The 16,336-nt window shown below is 41.9% G+C and overlaps 1 protein-coding gene across 8 annotated transcripts in view; it reads right to left on the bottom strand.

Moving 5' to 3' along the window:
- The window catches only part of myo9b (myosin IXb), a 74,606-nt gene extending 58,686 nt beyond the window's left edge, over window positions 1–15,920 (bottom strand). For 6 of the 8 annotated variants that reach the window (XM_024009398.3, XM_024009405.3, XM_024009406.3 and 3 more), the window contains exons 1-2: window positions 15,624–15,920; window positions 3,116–4,005 (exon numbers count right to left, since the gene is read on the bottom strand). In XM_024009398.3, coding sequence (XP_023865166.1) covers window positions 3,116–3,928 — 813 coding nt within the window. In that variant the 5' untranslated portion in view covers window positions 3,929–4,005; window positions 15,624–15,920. Of the gene's footprint in view, window positions 1–3,115; window positions 4,006–12,815; window positions 13,067–14,597; window positions 15,021–15,623 lie in introns of those variants that run through there. The other 2 variants (XM_024009399.2, XM_024009400.2) reach the window with 2 other exon arrangements.
- Between the last annotated feature and the right edge of the window lie 416 nt (window positions 15,921–16,336).

Raw genomic sequence — 16,336 nt, 5'->3', positions numbered from 1 at the left:
CAGTGATAAATAAACAGAGGAACAACAATGTCTTATTCAATGAACCATGAAATATTGTTTGTGATGTGGTTGCAGTGGGTAGGTTGGATGTCACACTTCCAGGTGCAAACAGTAAGCTCTCTCTGTGTTTTCAACTCACGTACATAGTTTCCTGTCTGCCCTAGAGTGCCTCGTTTATTGCATAGTGAGCTGAGTTCTCATCTGAAGACTTTTCACAGAAAGAGAAACTCAAACTAGTGTAGCTCTGACCGGGATCTCGCCTCTGGATACAAGTCTAGCTCAGTAACACTTCTCACTTTATTATGAAGTCTCCTAATGCTTTATTAACATTAATAGTAGTGATGTGACAAATAGACACCTGCCTTTTTCTTTAAAAAATGGTTTTCCATTAAAACAAATAAGAATAAAATGACAAAAATCCACCTCAATTCACAATGCAGAATAATGGTCTTATTATGTACTGTGTGTATTAGAGGTCGACCGATTAAATCGGAATGGCCGTTTAATTAGGCCGATTTCAAGTTTTCATAACAAATCGGTAAATCGGCATTTTTGGACACCGATTATGGCCGATTACATTGCACTCCATGAGGAGACTGCGTGGCAGGCTGACTACCTGTTATGCGAGTGCAGCAAGGAGCCACGGTAAGGTGCTAGCTAGCATTAAACTTACCTTATAAAAAACAATCAATCTTAACATAATCACTAGTTAACTACACATGGTTGACGATATTACTAGTTTCTCTAGCTTGTCCTGAGTTCCATATAATCGATGCGGTGCCTGTTAATTTATCATTGAATCACAGCCTACTTTCCCAAACAGGTGATTTAACAAGCGCATTCACGAAAAAAGCACTGTCGTTGCACCAATGTGTACCTAACCATAAACATCAATGTCTTTCTTAAAATCAATACACAAGTATATATTTTTAAACCTGCATATTTAGATAATATTGCCTGCTAACATGATTTTTTTTAAACTAGGGAAATTGTGTCACTTCTCTTGCGTTCTGTGCAACAGAGTCAGGGTAAATGCAGCAGTTTGGGCCACCTGGCTCGTTGCGAACTAATTTGCCAGAATTTTACATAATTATGACATAACATGGAAGGTTGTGCAATGTAACGGCAATATTTTGACTTATGGATGCCATCCGTTAGATAAAATACGGAACGGTTCCGAATTTCACTGAAAGAATAAACGTTTTGTTTTCGAAATGATAGTTTCCGGATTTGACCATATTAAATGACCTAATTCTTGTATTTCTGTGTGTTATTATATTATAATTAAGTCTATGATTTGATAGAGCAGTCTGACTGAGCAGTGGTAGGCAGCAGCATGCTCGTAAGCATTCATTCAAACAGCACTTTCCTGCATTTGCCAGCAGCTCTTCGCTGTGCTTCAAGCATTGCACCGTTTATGACTTAAAGCCTATCAACTCCCGAGATTAGGCTGGCAATACTAAAGTACCTATTAGAACATCCAATAGTCAAAGGTATATGGAATACAAATCATATAGAGAGAAATAGTCCTATAATTCCTATAACAACTACAACCTAAAACTTCTTACCTGGGAATATTGAAGACTCATGTTCAAAGGAACCACCAGCTTTCATATGTTCCCATGTTCTGAGCAAGGAACTTAAACCTTAGCTTTTTTACATATATATTGCACTTTTACTTTCTTCTCCAAGACTTTGTTTTTGCATTATTTAAACCAATTTGAACATGTTTCATTATTTATTTGAGACTAAATTGATTTTATTGATGTATTAAGTTAAAATAAGTGTTCAAAAAGTATGGTTGTAATTGTCATTATTACAAATATATATATAAAATATAAGAAATTAAAAAGGCAGATTAATCAGTATCGGCATTTTTTGGTCCTCCAATAATCGGTATCGGCGTTGAAAAATCATTAAATCGGTCGACCTCTTGTATGCATGACCGCTAGGGCTGGGCAAGGGAATTACACGATATATACAAAAGTATGTGGACAACCTTTCAAATTAGTAGATTCGGCTATTTCAGCCACACCCGTTGCTGACAGGTGTATAAAATTGAGCACACAAGTCAGTTCGTCAAATTTATGCCCTGGTAGAGCTGCTCAGGTCAACTGAAAGTGCTCTTATTGTAAAGTGGAAACGTCTAGGAGAAACAATGGCTCAGCCGTAGGCCACACAAGCTCACAGAATGGGACCGCCGAGTGCTGAAACGCTCAAAAATCATCTGTTCTCGGTTGCAACGCTCACTAGAGTTGCAAACTGCCTCTGGAAGCAACGTCAGCACAAGACCTGCTCATTGTGAGCTTCATGAAATGGGTTTACATGGCCGAACGTGGCATAAAGCTCGCCGCCATTGGACTCTGGAGCAGTGGAAACGCATTCTCTGGAGTGATGAATCACGCTTCATCTGGCAGTTAGAAGGACGAATCTGGGTTTGGCAGATGCCAAAAGAACGATACCTGCCTGAATGCATAGTGCCAACTGTAAAGTTTGGTGGAGAAGGAATAATGGTCTGGGGCTGTTCTTCATGGTTTGGGCTAGGCACCTTAGTTCCAGTGAAGGGAAATCTTAAGGCTACAGCATACAATGACATTCTAGACGATTCTGTGCTTCCAACTTTGTGGCAACAATCAGCATGACAATGCCCCCCATGCACAAAGCGAGGTCCATAAGAAATGGTTTGTCAAGATCGGTGTGGAAGAACTTGACTGGCCTGCACAGAGCCCTGACCTCAACCCCATTGAACACCTTTGGGATGAATCGCAGCAATGTTCTAACATCTAGTGTAATGCCTTCCCAGAGGAGTGGAGGCTGTTATAGCAGCAAAAGGGGGGACCAACTCCATATTAATGCCCATGATTTTGGAATGAGATGTTTGACGAGCAGGAATCCACATACTTTTGTTCATGTAGTGTATGACTACTGCAGTCATATACCCTTGAAAGCCCCTCGGCACGTTTGTTGGTTTTTAAGGCTACACTACGGCTTTTTAAATGCAGACACAACACCTTCTCTGGAGATAGAAACTATGCGCCACTGAACGGGCCTTTTACTTGCCTGCAAAGGAATGCTGCTTCTGAAGCAGGCCTAACACCCCCCCACACACACTTACCTCCAGCACAGGCCCAGCTCCCAGTATGGTTCTCTTCACCCCGCTGCTGTAGCCCTTCTGACCCAACGCCGTCAGACAGTGAATAAGGAAGTTGGTGCTCTGGGTCTTCCCTGATCCGCTCTCCCCTGATATCACCACACACTGGTTCTCCTGCTGCTTCAGCATGGTGTGGTATGCCACGTCCGCCACTGCAAAGATGTGAGGGCTTAATTTTCCAAGTGGCTGGTTGTTGTACATCATGACATACTTAGGGTTGTAGATGGGCAGGAACTTGAAGGGGTTAATTGCCACCAGGATGCCCCTGGCGTACGTGTAGATGTTGTGTTTGTAGAAGCGCAAGCGTAAGGCGGCCAGGATAGTGTCCTCGGTCAGGGTGGAGAGGCTGCACAAGTCATCATATTCCTCTAATGAAGCTACCCCACCACCATCCGTCTCTGACCCCAGAGCCCCTGCACCTCCCTGGGCTTGGAGGATGAAGTAATACCCCTTCTCCTGGGGATGCCGTTTTCTGGCCCCTGGGGGCCAAAGCAGCACCCTCTCCACAGGCATCTCAGTGTCCCCTAGCCTCCTCTCCTCCCCTTCAGCCTGCCTGACTTCCAGCAGGGCGTACGGACTGGTCATGTCCAGGCCCAGAGTGGCCACTGCTTTCTGGATAACCATGGCCGCTGTGGCCCCTGGGATGACCTGGAGAGTACAACATGCTGCCTTGTCCTGGGACAGACGTGGGTAGATCTGGAGGAAGACGGCCTGCGGCTGCTGTTGTTGATCTACGTCCAGGCTGGCCGCTCCTATCACACCGTCAGACACACTCATCCTGCTGGCTGACACACAAACAGGACCTCTCCAGCATACCTCACTAGCACTGCCCTCCTCCAATCATGATGTAACCACTGGGTAGGGAGAGAGGGAGAAGAATGCGGTAGAGTCAGGGAGGAGTATGGGAGATACAGTGGAGTCGGAAAGCATTCAGACCTTTTCACTTTTCCCACATTTTGTTAAGTTATAGCCTTATTCTAAAACAGATACAATTGCTGTTTTTTCTCATTAATCTACACACAATACCCCATAATGACGAAGCAAAAACAGGTTTTTAGAAATGTTTGTAAATGTAAAAAAATGAAATAACACATTTACATAAATATTCAGACCCTTTACTCAGTACTTTGTTGAAGCAACTTTGGCAGTGATTAGTCTCAAGCCTTTTTGTGTATGACTCCACAAGCTAGGCACAGCTGTATTTGGGGAGATTCTCCCATTCTTCTCTGCAGATCCTCTCAAGCTCTGTCAGCTTGGATGGAGAGCGTCGCTGCACAGCTCTCCAGAGATGTTCGATCAGGTTCAAGTCCGGGCTCTGGCTGGGCCACTACTGCGTTGTCTTGTCTGTGTGCTTAGGGTTGTTGTTCTGTTGGAAGGGGAACCTTCGCCCCAGTCTGAGGTCCTGAGCCCTCTGGAGAAGGTTTCCACCAAGGATCTCACTGTAATTTGCTCCCTTCATCTTTCCCTTGTTCCTGACTAGTCTCCCAGTCCCTGCCGCTGAAAAACATCCCCACAGCATGATGCTTCCTCCACCATGCTTCACCGTAGGGATGGTGCCAGGTTACCTCCATACATGACGCATGGCATTGAGGCAAAAGAGTTCCCATCAGACCAGAGAATCTTGTTTCTCATTGTCAGAGTCCTTTAGGTGCGTTTTGGCAAACTCCAAGTGGGCTGTCATGTGCCTTTTACTGTAGAGTGGTCACTCTACCATGAAGGTCTGACTGGTGGAGTGCTGCAGAGATGGTTGTCCCATCTCCACAGTGGAACTCTGGAGCTCTATTAGAGTGACCATCGGGTTCTTGGTCACCTCCCTGACCAAGGCCCTTCCCCCCCAATTGCAAAGTTTGCCCACTGTGTTCTTGGGGACCTTCAATGCTACAGAAATGTTTGGTACCCTTCCCCAGATCTGTGCCACGACACAATCCTGTCTCTGAGCTCTACGGACAATTCCTTTGACCTCATAACTTGGTTTTTGCGCTGACATGCACTGTCAACTATGAGACCTTATATAGACAGATGTGTGCCTTTCCGAATCATTTCCAATTAATTGAATTTACCACAGGTGGACTTCAATCAAGTTGTAGAAACATCTCAAGGATGATCAGCTGAACCTGGATGCACCTGAACTCGAAATCGAGTCTCGTAGCAAAGGGTCTGAATACTTATGTAAGGTATTGTTTTTTATTTGGAATACATTTGCAAAACATTTTTTTTTAAACAACAGTTTTTGCTTTGTCATTATGGGGTATTGTGTAGATTGATGAAGAAATTTTTTGAATAAGGCTGTAACGTAACGAAATGTGGAAAAAGTGAAGGGGTCTCTATACTTTCTGAATGCACTGTAAACATTACAAATGGCATTAGACTGGCAATATAAGTAAAGTATTTGCATGACAGTAAATACTTATTTATCAGAACTTAAAAATGGCATAGGATTATTAGAATAATTCTCCCCTTTAATTTAAGAATAAATCTGTTTAGCCATTGATAGTTGCAGAGATTTAATAGGATACTGCATCTATACAGTATAGAGCTCCACTGAAGCAGTGAGGGAAGAAACACGACACAACAAATTAGCCCAGCTTCTAAGAGAAGTGAGTGCATAGTTGTCTGTCGAGCCTGTATGCATGCAGACACCAGAAAAGAGAACAAATGTTTTCTACAGTATTTGTTCCACTAAGACAATAGCCTCTATTCCCTCCGAGCAACCAACTTTCCCACGACTGCCCTAACCTCCATTCCGTACAATATATAATATTTTGTCCACTAACAATGAGATTCAGCAGCTGAGTCATTCTTACTCTCCGGTGACATTTTGGACCTCATGACTTGAAGGAAAAAATCATTCATTTTTGGGGTATTCTATCAGAAAAAGGTCATGTTTGACTTTCAGAAGAACATATTGGTCAAGCTCAGGCACTTAAATCCTAATAATTATAGGGAGATTGTTCACACAATCATATTGCAACACTGTTAGGGACATTCACATAAAACTATTTGGAAGTGTTAACAATGCATGCATGTACAGTACCAGTCAAAAGTTAATAAGAAGAGACTTGCTTGGGCCAAGAAACAGGAGCAATGGACATTAGACTGGTGGAATTGTTTCCTTTGGTCTAATATATCCAAATTAGAGATTTTTGGTTCCAACCGCCGTGTCTTCGTAAGATGCAGAGTAGGTGAACGGATGACCTCCGAATGTGTGGTTCCCAAGTGAAGGATGAAGGAGGAGGTGTGATGGTGCTTTGCTGGTGACACGGTCTGTGATTTATTTAGAAATCAAAATGACCTCCAGCAGGCCACAAATGTGCATGTGTCTGCTCAAACGGTCAGAAACAGACTCCATGAGGGTGGTATGAGGGCCCGACGTCCACAGGTGGGAGAACACCAAGATTGGCAAATTCGCCACTGGCGCCCTGTGCTCGCCAATGTGCTCGCCAGAGGTAGCCTGACTGCCATTAGGTACCGAGATGAGATCCTCAGACCCCTTGTGAGACCATATGCTGACACATGCACATTTGTGGCCTGCTGGAGGTCATTTTGCAGGGCTCTGGCAGTGCACCTCCTTGCACAAAGGCGGAGGTAGCGGTCCTGCTGCTGGGTTGTTGCCCTCCTACGGCCTCCTCCACGTCTCCTGATGTACTGGCCTGTCTCCTGGTAGCGCCTCCATGCTCTGGACACTACGCTGACAGACACAGCAAACCTTCTTGCCACAGCTCGCATTGATGTGCCATCCTGGATGAACTGCACTACCTGAGCCACTTGTGTTGGTTGTAGACTCCGTCTCATGCTACCACTAGAGTGAGAGCACCGCCAGCATTCAAAAGTGACCAAAACATCAGCCAGGAAGCATAGGAACTGAGAAGTGGTCTGTGGTCACCACCTGCAGAATCACTCCTTTTTTGGGGGTGTCTTGCTAATTGCCTATAATTTCCACCTTTTGTCTATTCCATTTGCACAACAGCATGTGAAATTTATTGTCAATCAGTGTTGCTTCCTAAGTGGACAGTTTGATTTCACAGAAGTGTGATTGACTTGGAGTTACATTGTGTTGTTTAAGTGTTCCCTTTATTTTTTTGAGCAGTGTATATATTACCCAAATATAAATAATTAGTGACTGTCATTTATTTACTGTCTTTTCTAACAACATTTCCACCTTGTTAGGTGGTAATGTGGAGCCTAAACTAGCCATAGCTCTGTGGGTGATTGAGTTTGAGCTAGCATAATGGTAAAACTTGAAGAGGATTTTATATGTTTCTATAACAAACATATTTTAACATTTTGAAATTCTCTATAATTTATCCGAAACAGGTATGAGTGAGACAATTAGACAAACATCATTAAACATGTAAAAATAGATAAATCCGAGTGTATATATTTGTTTTGGAGTGGCTATACGGACACACCTGGTGCCCAAATTGATGATGTATGTCACACAGTTAAGTCGAGTGGAGACGGATTTGTTGCAGTCAGTTGCTGCAGAGCCCTTCCGAACTAGCTAGTTTAATGCTGGCAATAGCAGCATTGTGGTAGTTAACTTGTAAAAGAAAGTTGTTTATTTCGATGGGCGAGGGAGAAATAACTTGTAGTATTGATCACCATCTGTATGTCACCTTCACATGCCAATTAGCAAACGTAACGACAAGCTCGTGTGAATGACCGGTACAACGGTGTTGTGTCTAGGTGCTTCCCACTGGGCAGTAGTTCCTTCACCGGGCAGCTGTATTGTGTCGCTGGCAGTAGCTAACGTGGCCAATTTGTTCCATCCCACTTGATTATATTTCGAGTAGGATAGCAGCCTACACAAGAAATAACTTGTAATATTGGTACTAGTGCCAGGGGTTGGAACCGGTTCAAGGAACAGAACAGAAAAATAAGTACATTTTTACAGGAAAATAATCAGGACCGGGAACAAAAGTGATCTATACTGTTCTGAACAGTACTGATATTTTGAAAAAATGGGAACCAGTTAATTACTAACATTATTTTACGTTCCAAGCATTTTTTCCAGTCCCACAACAAACGCAACAAAGCCCCTATGCAAAGCCCTCACTCGGTCACGCAGAAACGTATTCCAGTGTCTGCCTGCTTGCCATCTGAAAATCTTTGCCAGTGTGTGCGTGTGTAGGCTTCAAGCCCCTCCCTCTCCGGAGCATAGTCTACTAGCCTATTGACTTCACAAGCATGATTCAGAAATTATAGATATTTTTAATTACAGAAGAATGGATCAACTTTTTCAATGCTCGTTAAGGATACTATAGTTATCACGTTTCACATTGGATTTAATTGTTTTTAATTCTGGTGCTGATCTGCACACACAGCTAGCTCTGGTCCAACATTAAGCAAACACTCTGAAGTTCAAAGACATTCAATGTTCCTTCATTGAAGCCGCTCTTCTGTAGGTATAATTGTGAGCCCAAGTCAGATAATGTATGTCATAAGATGGCCAGCTCTTCAAGCCAAGCCTGCACCCTCTCCCCACCCACAAAATCAGTCGCTTCTTGCGTCCTACACATGTCTGTCCAATGTATGTAAACAAATTGCCTGCCCGCTCCATATAGCAAGCTTCTCTACCCGCACTGATTGGTGAAGAAATTTAATGTCGAGCTAATTGGAGAAAACAAACAATGTGATTTCAGAGGTTTAAAAAGTAACAATATCAACCGTAACTTTTTTTGGGGTCCAAACTGGTTTAGAACTTTATTTTGCTGGTTGGAACAGTGGAACGGAACAAAAAATTAATGTTTCCATTCAGATAGAACGATAAGAAAATATTTCAGTTCCAACCCCTGATTGGTACTAACCATATGGATGTCATTGTACAGTAGGGATTAATATTTTCAGAAAATGTAACAACTTTCAATACCGGGAATAATTCATATTTATCCTGAGAGTCCCGAGAAATACCGCAAAAATCAGAAGTGCCCATTTAAAGCTTTTAAAACCTAGATATGACCACTATGCCAGGGTTCTCCCAAAATAAGATTGTGGCTGCAACACATTGCCGGCTTGGCTGTGCCACTATATAAAGATTTCACAGCAAGTGAAACTGATATTTAGTAATGATGATAGAGCAATGTTGTTAACAATGACATCGTTGTCAATTGTGAAACAGGCCAATATTTTCACCATTCAGTTGATCTTAACTAAGGTGAGTTTTCCTTTCTCTGCTCATTTTCTTGGCCCAATGGCAGTTTCCTCCTCTCCTCACTCCACTGTCGCCAGCCTCTGCCGCGTTGTTCTCAACACCAGTTTAAAATCAATATAGTCGACTGTTTTCTAGAAACCTGGCTTTTGTGAAAAGTGGTCCTGGGATCCTGGTTACAGGTTTTAATCCCTACCGTAGTCTACTACTGTGACTTCTGCTACCTAGCATAAGTATGAAACGGGGAGTTTTCAGGGAAAACGAGCAGTTGTTTATTCTTCTTGTTGTAACAGTTAGGATAATGGGACAATTCAGAGTAAAATACATTGTAGGCTACCTGGATTGAGGTACATTTTCCGAGACATATCTCATGCCACTTCTGTGTTTTAATCTACACAGGAAGCTTGTCTGACCCTAGTGCAATTGTAAACAAGCGGGTCGGATCTGCTGGTGAGCTTGCCTGCTGCTGTCCTGCAATGAGGAGAGGAAAGTAGCTAGATAGTGTAGCTAATATCAGGCCTGGGTGAAAGCTAAAACATTTATTGTAGTGATTTTAACAGAAAATGTAGAAATACAGCATTAAAACCTGTTTGGGATAGGGGGCAGCATTTTCACTTTTGCATGAAATGCGTGCCCAGAGTAAACTGCCTGCTACTCTGTCCCAGATGCTAATATATGCATATTATTAGTAGTATTGGATAAAGACACTGACGTTTCTAAAACTGTTTGAATGACGTCTGTGAGTATAACATAACTCATATGGCAGGCGAAAACCTGAGAAAAATCCAACCAGGAAGTGGGAAATCTGAGGTTTGTAGTTTTCCAAAGCTTGGCCTACCGAATACACAGTGTCTATGGGGTTAAGTTGCACTTCCTAAGGCTTCCACTAGATGTCAACCATCTTTAGAAACTTGTTTCAGGCGTCTGCTATAAAGGAGGGGGGAATGGGAGCTGAATGAGTCAGTGGTCTGGCAGAGTGTCTCAGGCTCGTGACGCACGCTCCCGACAGAGTTAGCTCTCGTACCAGTGCTTTGCTACAGACGATGGAATTCTCCGGTTGGAACATTATTGTTGATTTATGTTAAAAACATCCTAAAGATTGATTCCATACATCGTTTGATATGTTTCTACGACCTGTAACGGAACTTTGAGTTTTTGTCTGGGCCTAGTGCTCATGAAGATGGATTACTGGGCTGAACACGCTAACAACTAGTGGCTATTTGGACATAAATTATGGACTTTATGGAACAAATCAGTCATTTATTGTCGAGCTGGGATTCCTGGGAGTGCATTCTGATGAAGATCATCAAAGGTAAGTGAATACTTATCATGTTATTTCTAACTTCTGTTGACTCCAACATGGTGGAAATTTCTTTGGCTGGATTTGGCTGGATTGGGCTCTGAGCGCCGTACTCAGATTATGCTTTTTCCGTAAAGTTTTTTTGAAATCTGACACAGCGGTTGCATTAAGGAGATGTCTATCTTTAATTCTGTGAATAACACTTGTATCTTTTATCGATGTTTATTATGAGTATTTCTGGGATTTCTGTGGCTATCTGTAATGAACGTCGTCGGGAGAAGGAGAGGAGGACCAAAGTGCAGCGTGGTACRTATCCATAATACTTTTAATCACGATGAATACATGAACAAAAAACAACAAAACGACCAACGAACAGTTCGTTAGTGCAACACACACTAACCAGAAAATAGTCACCCACCACTCAAAGTGGGAAAACAGGCTACCTAAGTATGATTCTCAATCAGAGACAACGATAGACAGCTGCCTCTGATTGAGAACCATACCAGGCCAAACACAATAGAAATAGAAAACATAGACATACAAAACATAGAATGCCCACCCCAACTCACGCCCTGACCAAACCAAAATAGAGACATAAAAAAGAAACTAAGGTCAGAACGTGACACTATCTGCAAGATCACCGGATGTTTTGGAATCAAAACATTACTGCACGTAACGCGCCAATGTAAACTGAGATTTTTGGATATAAATATGCACATTATCAAACAAAACATACATGTATTGTGTAACAGGATGTCCTATGAGTGTCATCTGATGAAGATCATCAAAGGTTAGTGATTAATTTTATCTCTATTTCTGTTTTTGGCTGTGTGTTCTTTGAACTTGGTGGTGATCTAACATAATCATATGTTGTGCTTTTGCTGTAAAGCATTTTTGAAATCGGACACGATGGGTAGATTAACAAGATGTTTATCTTTCATTTGCTGTATTGGACTTGTTAATGTGTGAAAGTTACATATTTCTAAAAAATATTTTTGAATTTCCCACGCTGCCTTTTCAGCGGAATGTTGTCGAGGGGTTCCGCTAGCAGAACGCCAGCGCTAGAAAGGTTAACATCTACATTTTTTAAAAGAAAATACTCAGATAAAAACAATGATTCTGAAGACTCTCCCAAGTCCCAATTTAGGCAGACAAGTTTCAAATTATCATTGAAGTTTCTAGCCATGAGTATAAACTAGCAAGCTGGGAAGGGCTCATTAGAAAGAATGACTGAAGATAATTTGTTCATCCCTGTAAAACTTTAGCTGTGCGACATATGTCATCAATTTTGGGCACTAGATGTGTCTACATAGTCTCTCTCTGTTAATTTCACTGAGGTATAATGATTTATTTAGCTTTCCACTATTGTTTTCCCACCCCAAAAATTAAGATAGTTCCTGAACATTTTTTTTACGGAGAATTACTACAAACTAACAGGGTAGAAAGTGTTCAGGGACACACAGAAAACCATAATAATATTAAATACAATAATTCAGAAAAAAGTTGAGATTAAGTAGGATAATAAAATAATGAAGGATTTAATATTTTATTATTTGATGGCTTATATTTCTCATAGAAGTTGATGAATAGGACCCGGGGACATGGCAATAACGCCTACATCCACAAAAAACTAAATACATAAAATTCCCTTTGAGATCCATATCTGAGTTATGGTTAACGACACCTAACTTTACAGTTGAGAAATTATTCAGACCCCTTGACTTTTTCCACATTTTGTTACATTACAGCCTTATTATAAAATATATTAATTCACTTTTCCCCCCTCAATCTACACACAATATATAAATTGCACAAATTTCTAAAAACTTGTTTTCGCTTTATCATTATGGGGTATTGTATGTAGATTGATGAGGATTAAAAAAAAAAAATTATACACAAGGCTCTAACGTAACAAAATGTAGAAAAGGTCAAGGGGTCTGAATACTTTTCAAATGCACTGTATATTTAAAGCCCTTTGGAATCCACATTTTAGACTAAATGAGGTGATAAGAGGTTATATTTCCTGGGGACAGAAAAGGCACCGGATAGTAGGGATGACCTAGCCCAATAATGGACTAAAGGAGCCTAATGTTGCTCCTTATAGCCCAAGGACAGGTATGGGGTTCCACAATTGCGGTACGGTTCTAGAAACATAAAACCCTATACTTTCATATCACATCAAAATAATTTCACAAATGCAAAATATAAAAACTTACTGTCCACTGTTTTAACAGATTTTAACAGTTGCAGCCAACAGCATTTTTCGACCCGGTCTTCCGTATGCTAAACAAACGCTGTAACATGGAAATATGGCTGTGTGGGACCACTAACCCTAAAAAAAGGTGTTTGGTAATTTCATCTTTTGTTTTTCTAAAATTATTTCTCACTGATATGAAAGATGTTCCTCCTGTTTCCAAAACCGTACCGCAAGTGATACATGTTAACGTTTAGAACAGGCTTCGGGGCTCTTAACAACACCAATAGTGTGCAACTGCAGCCTGCAATTCAGGGCGTTCCTGCATGTGGGCGTTCCTGCAGTGCCCTCGAGCATCCCATTGGGTCCTTCATAAACACCCCCCAGCACCCCCCTCGAGCAACCCAATGGTTCCTGCATGAACGTCCCCCCCACCCCTTCCACCTAGCAAAGCAGGTGGAAGGTTGGGGAAACACTGTGTACTAGCTAACAGTCGCCAACAATGTTCCGTACAGATTTTGCGTACCACGGCATTCAAACGAGGCTGCGATAAAAAAAAAATGTAATTGTAGACTGTTGGCATTAAAATACGTGGTGTAAACGAAGTTTCTATTCAAGTGTTGATTGACATGGTAATAGACCAATAGTATTCGAGAAAAGTTGGAAAAAAACAGACCCCTCTGACGCTGTATGATACATTGTGATGTATCAGGACGTATCGTACGCGCTTCTCACGCAGATTAAAAACAAGAAAGTGAAAAGGACAGGGAAAGGGGGATACCTAGTCAATTGCACAACTGAATGCATATATTTTTCGCGTCATCACTGCAAGCCATCATGATTCGCAAAGCCGCAGTTTAATGTGTGAAGATAACTTTAGCGCCACCCTAAAAACCCTATTCAAATTCGACACAAACCTTCAAATAGATATGTAATGACACAATATATAAAAACTCTTCATAGTGTTTTATTAAAAATCTTGAGGTGATAAGTTGGACAAATCGGGTGAAAAAAAAGTTTCCCCACAGACATATCTTTCACTATTACTGAGTAGCCTTCGCTTCCCCCTACGCCATTAAAAAAAAAGACCAGGCGGAGATCCATTGCCTTCTTCAAACATGCAGAGACGGGAAGCATGAAGGTCGCGTCATTGATTTTGCTGGAAAGCGGAGGTTGGTATTCATAATACAGTTGACCTGGAAGTATACATTTTTAGGGGGGCTAAAATACGGTCACATGTACGGGACACGGCCAAGTACGGAACTGAAATGTGTCTACCGCATTTAACCCAACCCCTCTGAATCAGAAAGGTGAGGTGCCATAATCGACATCCACGTCAGTTATCGTTAGTTTGCGAGCTGGCACACGGTGTTGCCCCTGCCTCCCGTCTGCTGTGTACAAGAGTCATCCTTACGGCTAGCACAGTGTCCTTTGTTAGCTCGACACTGCCTACTAGTCCTACAGCTAGCTAGCTAGCTACCGTTGTCATCCCCGCCCCTTCTCTGTGGTGTTTATCGGTGGCTGGCATCCAACGTTATTGTGCATTAGCACCACCTACTGCACTGKAGCGCTCCCACCTGGCCTAATTTTAAAATGGTCCACTAAGTATAAAAAGGGGTTCCTGCAGATACAGGAATGCCCCGAATTGCAGGAGGCAATTGCACCCTTCTCGACAAAACGACCCCTGCCAGAAGATAGACTACTATAGTCACTGCGCTATAAGTAGTTCGCCTCTATGAATGGGCTAGGTCTAGGAATGTTCCTGCTATGTAATAACAATGACCAATCAAATGTTATTCCTCACCTGGCATTATGGTCCATTTATTTTAATCCTGTACATGTGAACATTAATGACAAGGAACTCCCTTTTTCCACCAGTAGTAAAAAACTAGTTGATAAGGGGAGAAAAATTGTTCAACTGCGCAACCGAAAGTTGAGCGAAAAAAAGGTGTTCCCGTCCTTATTGCAAAATATACAAATAAACGCAACAATGCTTTAGTCAGTTGGCAGTGACTGTACGCGTAAAGTAACATCGAAAATCTTCTTGACAAGTTCATGTGAATTGTAACTTCCTATATCTTATGTCCACGCGCTTTCATTGATGGGTTGGGTGCGGGTGACATGCTGAGTTCACGTGCAAGTCGCAATTTGGAAACTCGAAAAGTTTGGACTCGTTATCTGGTTGTAGTTATTCAAGTGCCGCGTTCAACAAGTTAGCACAGTGGTTCCAAACCTTTTTCGATTACTGTACCCAACAACTGCATTTTGCTCTAGTCGGAGTACCCCAGAAGTACCCCCTCATGTGCATTTTACTAGTAGAATAATGGTCTCATGAGGCGTCTCCTGGTACCGCTGGTAGGGAACCACTGAGTAAGCGAGTCAAACATTTTCGAGTTTCCTAATTCCGATCAGCACGTGAACGCGGTATCATTCCCTTTCAATAAAACAGAAATGGCAACAAACTCGGTCAACTAAAGTTCTATCAACGTTAACCGACCTAAAGGCTACTACTTACATTGCCAAATAGAATGACAACAGGCGTTGATTTTCTTACCATAGGCCTATGCGTTTTAACAGCTATTACTGTCTCTGGGATTGAAAGATTGTATTTGCATGTAAGAGTTTAGGCCATCTGGTGGCCATATGAAGTACTGTTTAGTTTTCTATACCTGTGGAATTCACCTGGGAAGAGGTGGGACTCCATTAGTTTGACTACAGTAGTATTGTGTGAGTATTGGCTACCACCAGACTCCATTGCCTACAGTAGCCTATACACCCACAAAGTCACTTAACACCTAAACATAAATACTAATCAAATGTTATTCCTCACCTGTCATAACGATCCATTTATTTGAATCCTGTAACGTTACACATGAACATTATTGACAAAAGGGAAGCTCCCTTATCCACCAGCATTACAAAACAAGTTGATTAGAAAAAACGAGTTCACCTGCGCAACCGAAACGTCAAATAAACAATACTTTAGTTGGTTTGCAGTGCTGGACGCTTAATTAAGATTTAATCCAACATGAATGGTCATCGAAAATCTTCTTGACAAGTTGTTTCTAGTTCTTGCGAATTGTAATTTCCTGTATCGCCTGTTCACGCGCTTTCATCTATGGGTTAGGTACGGGTGACATGCTGCGTTGACGTACTAGTCGTAATTTGGAAACTCGAAAATATTAGACTTGCTAACTGGTTGTAGTTATTCACGCGCCGCTTTCAACCAATTAGCTCGTCGGACATTTTCGAGTCACCTAGTTCCGACCAGCACTTGAACGCGGCATCATACCCTTGTGCTCATTAGCGCGTCTGCTTCGTCAATAAAACAGAACAACATGGAGTGTGTGTGCATTTTATTTCAGTCAGATTAACTGAAACTGAAACTATTTATTGTAGAAGATAACATCCTGTTTTAAACTCTCTGCCCCTTGTCCTCAGAAGCATATGCATTATTCACGGATCATACATCTCTATAAGAATACCCACAATATACAGTATGTTTTATCAGTGGGTTAGTGAGAATGACATAACTAGCCTACG

This window comes from Salvelinus sp. IW2-2015, linkage group LG19 (assembly GCF_002910315.2).
Source record: "Salvelinus sp. IW2-2015 linkage group LG19, ASM291031v2, whole genome shotgun sequence".
NCBI lineage: Eukaryota > Metazoa > Chordata > Actinopteri > Salmoniformes > Salmonidae > Salvelinus > Salvelinus sp. IW2-2015.
Note: the sequence above shows the minus strand (reverse complement) of the source record. Positions and strands in the feature narration are given on the sequence as shown.